The following is a 6,008-nucleotide window of genomic DNA, read 5'->3' as shown; positions in this document are numbered from 1 at the left end:
GGAGGGAGAGAAAGAGAGAGAGAGAAAAAGACAGGGAGAATTTCATCCGCCCCTCTGTGATGAACAGAGTCAGAGAACTACATTATGCCGCTCAGTGCTTCCGGATGTTCATGGGTACCAAGTGAGGGCCGGGAGCGGTTCTTCGGAAGCTGTTGCGGTTGGACATTATCGTGCGTAATTAGTCCGACATGACTCAGAAACTAAGAGCTAAAGCCGCAACTATGGACCGAGCTGTGTGTGTGCGTGCGCGTGTGTGTTTGTGCATGCGTGTGTGGGGTCAGTGTGGCCACATAGTAGGGGCCAGTTAGAGTCTTTACAGTCATAGATGCGTTCAACTGCAGTATGAGCAGATCCTGTGGGTAGAGACACACAGCCTGTATGAATGGAATATGACTAATAATACATTTTGTAAAGTTGGGTGGGTCACTTGTCTGTGGGCCATCACATTCACTGTCCCTGCAACGCCACCTAGTGGATACAGACAGACTGCATAATAATAATAATCATAATCATGATAATAAATATCATTATTACTATTATTTTAATCAATGACAGTTTTATGAATAGATGTTATCGCCCTAAAATATATTTTCATCACATAATATACAAATACTGTACAGTAATAAACATCTCACTTTAATCTACATTATGTGTGATATCAAAGGCTTAAAGTAAAGTTTATATCTCCCACATGATAAAAAAACAACAAAATAAACTGGGTTTTTACGAAATTGACTATTACTACTATTCAATACTTTTACTTTTATTATGTTGTGTTTGTGTAACTTATTTTCTTATATTTACGGCTATGTGTGGAAAAATATATACAAGTAATACAATATCCATTTGCTATCATTTGATTCAAGCGGTTTTCTCTGCAATGCGACTGACTGTTCATTATCTGAAGGCAAACAACATTTCTCATTGTGAGAAACTTATTTTTTTCTGGCTGTAGCTTACACAATATCTGCAGCTCCTTCCTTATTCTTTAATCGTTTGCGTGCCTGCACAGAAGGTCTTTCTTTTTTTTTAACAGCTTTACAGAATAATCCTTTAATAAATCCTTCAATTCCTTTAACTGTACTTGCATTTATCCATATTTTGGCATCAAGTAAGTGCAACCTATTTCCCAGAGGTCAGCTGAATTAACACTAGTTTGATACGGTGTTGAAATAATAGGATTTAGGCCTGCAGTGTTTAGGTCATCCCCAGCTGACGTTACAGGGTCGTGGAGTTTCACCGGCTGGGGGCGCTGCTGAGTTTGTTTCCCACGGTTTCTGTGAGGTGAAACGAACAGACTTTTTTTCTTTCTTCTTTGTTTTTGTCCCAGTCACACAGAGGATATATGAGAACGCAGAGGAATCAAACCAGCGACCCTCAGGTGCTCAGGATGGCTCAGCAGGTACACAGTGATGCTTCTCTTGTAGGATTTTTAAATAACAGCGACCATCTCATTTTCTTTGTCACTACTCTTCATTATTGACTTTTACTCCCAGCTACCACATGAAGAAGGGACCATGTTAATTCATCCACCAAAAGATGCATCAGGAGCAAGAAGGTCAACAACATCTGCAACCTTCAATTTCATCAATTCCATAATAGGATCAGGAATCATAGGTAAATATCCACGACACTGAAGTGCTTAACCAAAAAACATGAATCAGTTAAATTATATCAAACCCAATGATCAATTGTATCAATCACACAGAACAGCCTATCGCAGATTTCAAGCTTTAAGTTATCGGTGGTTTACTGAACTGATTCGGTTAAATAATTAGGTGCAGTTTTGCCGTTTTGTGTAACAAGGAGAAGCTTTCACGGCATTGAAGCCCAGCAGCGGTAAAGCCTCTGTATCATATGACTCGCGCCTGTTGCCCCCAATTCTCCCCTTTAACTCTTTCAACCTCAGAAATATGCCTCGACCTTTCCCCTGCAGCAGTGGGACACACTGGAGCCTGACTTATTGTACTAGTAATGCAATGTGAGACTTCCTTTGTGTTCTTTTATAATAACACAAAAACAACTTGTGATAAAAAACTTACTTTTGTTCGACAACATGTCAGAATGAGTGAATGATAAGAAACATGGAAAATATGTGTTGGTTTGAAGATCTTAGATTATGGCTTGGAACATAGAGAGAAATATACCTGGGGGCCAGACTGTACTGAACTTTAAAAGTTATTGAGATAATATTAAATATCAGTTCTTAACTTAACTGGCAGCCATGGTAGGGAGGCGTTAATTGGATGGTTGGGAATGTGACTGTTCACTGTTGAGATACTATCATGTTCTCTACTTCTATTTCCCACAGCCAGAGGATCACATGCAGGAAATGTTAGAGATATCAATGAAATTTGACTGCAAACACCAAATGTTCTTTATATTTAATGTGAATCTGAAACCTGTAACCACAAAGTCGATGTACATTTCAGTTTTGGAAAGAAAATCATTTTTACGCTCAAAATAATTTATCTCCGTCTACCAAGAGTGTCAAGTCGTTTCTTTTTCATGTGTTTTTTGAAATGATTTACTCGTTTTCTCCTGTGTAAATGTTGCTTTTTTAATTTACGTCTTTGGTTTCCGCCTCTACATTCCTCAGCTGCAGCGTATATATGCTTTATTTACCTTTTATAAAACCAGGTTTACCGTATGCACTGAACCAGGCAGGGCTCCCCTTCGGCCTCCTGCTGCTGGTCATCGTTGCGTTGATCACAGGTAAGTTCATTGAAGTTGGTACAATCAGAATCATGAGTCATGAATTTTCCCAGATCAAGAAAATCAATAAGATAATGTTGGTCATTTCATCGCAGATTATTCCATCATCTTGTTGATCAGAGCAGGGAACCTGTCGGGGACAAACAGTTATCAGTCACTGGTGCAGAGCACATTCGGGTTCCCTGGGTTTCTGATTCTATCTGCGCTGCAGTTCCTTTACCCTTTCATCGGTAAGTTGTTTATAGCAAGTTTGAATATTTTGTTATGTTATATCGCAGCATGTTATGTCCGTGTGGCCTGAAAAGTTGTTTGCTTTATTTTCTTTATTCAATGCTGTTCTTTGACACTTGGCTTTTTATAGTGCTGCAGATTGATTGATGAATAACAGAACGATGCTTCCCCTCTGTTTTCCTGCAGCTATGGTTAGTTACAACATCACAACTGGTGACACAATGACCAAAGTATTTCAGAGAATACCAGGAGGTAGGCCATGCTGCGTAAAGTTTATTCCAACGAATAGATAAAACAAAATGAGACCATATGTGCCATAAACAAAGTTATTCAAACCAAACATGCGGTGCAGATCTGAATGCTTCCTATGTTTAGATTCTAATGTGCGTCGGGACGTGTTGTGTTTGCAGTGGGTCCAGGTCACATACTCGCCGAGCGTCACTTTGTGATCTTGCTGTCAACGCTGGCGTTCACGCTGCCTCTCTCACTTTATCGAAACATAGAGAAACTGGGGAAGGCAAGACTGATGATAAAATGTCAATGATGTCTTTTGGTGATTTCAAAAACTGCCTGTCAAACTTTTTGTGTGTGTGTTACCAGGTGTCCTTGCTGTCGATGGTACTGACACTTACCATCCTCATCATTGTCATCATCCGATCAGCCACCTTCGGACCCCAAATGTAAGAATCTGCCATTTGCTAACCCACACTGATTTTTATTTGAATGTCCCTATGTGTGAACCATTGATTTTTTTCTTAATAAATACCCACTAAAATGCTTTTATAGAAACATAATCGTGGTTTTCTCTGTTTTCTTTCTTTCTCCAGCCTCCCGACAGAGAACGCATGGGCATTTGCAAAGTGGAATGCAATTCAGGCAGTAGGTGTTATGTCTTTTGGTGAGTCTGTGCGTTCTGATTATTGACTATGCAAAATACATGGGACCAAAACAACACAGAACAAAACAAGACAAAACAACAGTAAGAAGAAAATATGAATCTTTTGGGGTTTTTGTGCCCCCAAGTGGCCAAAAATCAATCTGTGAAGCTTTAAATTGAGGCAAACGCTATTTGAATCCAGGTGTCTATAGCAAACAATTATATAATCAGTCACTAAGTCGAAAAAAAAAGTAAATATTGAATTAAAATCTCACACAGGATTCTCACACTAACCCTAACCCTCACACAACCCATGGGTTGGTGCACGCTCTCAGGAAAATCCGCTGCTGTTTTACTTGAAGTACGACAGAGACCATCTGCAGTCTTTCATTCCCAAATGGTTTGGAAGTGTTAAAATTTGAAGCGTGAAGTTGTGAACTGCTTCAAACTGTGTTGCTCTTATCTAAGTGGGATGCTATATATATATTTTGAACGTTTTTTTAAGGTGTTTGAAGGTTTTTAATAAAGCTCCGATGATCTGGTCCTGTGTGTCTCCTCAGCCTTTATATGCCACCACAACAGCTTCCTTATTTATGGTTCCCTGGAGCAGCCCACTCTAGCTAACTGGTCTCAAGTCACCCACGTCTCAGTCGGTTCTGCGCTTATTATCAGTGCTGCGTTTGCTGTCGCAGGCTACACCACCTTCACCGGCTTCACACAAGGTATCAACACAAAATGTAGAATTCCTCGTGTGACATGTTATTTATTTTTTTGAATATCACAAATTTGTTTTTGATATCACGTTGCCACTTTCCAGGAGACATATTTGAGAACTACTGCAGAGATGATAACCTCGCAACATTTGGTCGCTTCTGCTTTGGCCTCAGTATAATAACCACATTTCCACTGGAGTGTTTTGTGACACGAGAGGTAAGTGATTCTAATACTTGTTACTGCTTAAACCTTAACATGTGAAATGGAAATTGGTATTTTGAGTTCTTGACCCATGAAGATGGCTTTGTTGATAAAATGAACAAAAAGAAAGCGTTTCACGTTTAAACCAGCAGCTGTAGTTGCAGAAAATGCATTATACATTTAAATACACGCACAGTCTGGGTCTAATTCATTTTCACATTATTGTGTGTCCTCTCAGGTGTTGTCCAATGTCTTTTTCAGACGGGACCTTTCAAAAGTTGAACATGTGGTCATAACCATGCTCATAGTTGCCGTTTGCACATCAATATCTTTGGCCTATGACTGTCTCGGAGTTGTTCTGGAGCTGAATGTAAGTCAGATCTACTCGACCATGTGCATCTATTCACATGTTTTCATTCATCAATGCTTCATGTATGTATATTTTTATTTAACACAGGGTGCTCTGAGCGCCACACCCCTGATCTTCATCATTCCGTCAGCGTGCATCCTCAAACTCTCGTCTGGCCGCTGGTACCAGGGTGAAAACTTGATCGCCACCATCTTGATAATAGCTGGCTTATTCGTCATGATCACCGGGTTGACCATGACCGGCCTCAACCCACAAGACTGTTCCCACGGCGCGGAGATGTTCTACTGTGCAGACGCCAACATCTCTGGCACTGCACCACCTGTATGACAGGAATGTCCTCCGATGGATTTGGGCTTTCTTACTATGAAGGGAAATCTTAATGCTACAGATTACAGCTGTATTTTCGACAACATTGTGCTTCCAATGTTGTGGCAGCAGTCTGTATTATAAAGTCATTACTTTCCTACACAGATCCTTGACCTCAACCACAATCAAACACCTTTGAGTTGGGTCATCCATGTTGTGGACTGCATCAGTGCACAAACTCACAAATAATCTAGTGATTGAAGCAACAGATTGTGAAGAACCTTCCAAGGAGACGCATGTTAATGCTTTCGGAAAGGGACATGCTATTTCAAAATCTGAGTATAATAATAATAATATAATATAAACGTTTGTATATTAATTTTAAATCTACATATTTTAATTGTAATTTTTTGTAATCAATAATCTGTGTTGATATTTATTATTCTTGTTGATGCGATCTCCTCCACACAACATCACATGTGACTCTACCTGAGGTTTCTACATTTTCCTTAATCTTGTCAAGGGTTAAGGGCAGAGTGATTTGTGAATATGGGCCATACAAATAAAAAAAATATTTTATTTGATGTAGCATTT

At 39.6% G+C, this 6,008-nt stretch overlaps 1 protein-coding gene across 1 annotated transcript; it reads left to right on the top strand.

Moving 5' to 3' along the window:
• The first annotated feature begins 1,280 nt into the window (after nt 1–1,280).
• Nucleotides 1,281–5,998, top strand: slc38a11 (solute carrier family 38 member 11). Its single transcript, XM_035174879.2, has 12 exons — nt 1,281–1,402; nt 1,497–1,617; nt 2,641–2,715; nt 2,811–2,945; nt 3,133–3,198; nt 3,357–3,463; nt 3,547–3,626; nt 3,774–3,844; nt 4,384–4,545; nt 4,641–4,753; nt 4,977–5,108; nt 5,196–5,998. The coding sequence occupies exons 1-12, from the start codon at nt 1,346–1,348 to the stop codon at nt 5,433–5,435; spliced, it is 1,359 nt and encodes a 452-aa protein (XP_035030770.1). The 5' UTR covers nt 1,281–1,345; the 3' UTR covers nt 5,436–5,998.
• Nucleotides 5,999–6,008: the final 10 nt, after the last annotated feature.

Source organism: Hippoglossus stenolepis, chromosome 13, assembly GCF_022539355.2.
Source record: "Hippoglossus stenolepis isolate QCI-W04-F060 chromosome 13, HSTE1.2, whole genome shotgun sequence".
NCBI classification, from domain to species: domain Eukaryota; kingdom Metazoa; phylum Chordata; class Actinopteri; order Pleuronectiformes; family Pleuronectidae; genus Hippoglossus; species Hippoglossus stenolepis.
Note: the sequence above shows the minus strand (reverse complement) of the source record. Positions and strands in the feature narration are given on the sequence as shown.

Bases quoted from the DNA above. Each gene is read 5' to 3' on its own strand.
- slc38a11 (XM_035174879.2), top strand. From the start codon at position 1,346: ATGAGAACGCAGAGGAATCAAACCAGCGACCCTCAGGTGCTCAGGATG. The intron at 3,199-3,356 runs GTAGGCCATGCT...TTGTGTTTGCAG, and splicing joins ATTTCAGAGAATACCAGGAG to TGGGTCCAGGTCACATACTC. The intron at 3,627-3,773 runs GTAAGAATCTGC...TTCTTTCTCCAG, and splicing joins GCCACCTTCGGACCCCAAAT to CCTCCCGACAGAGAACGCAT.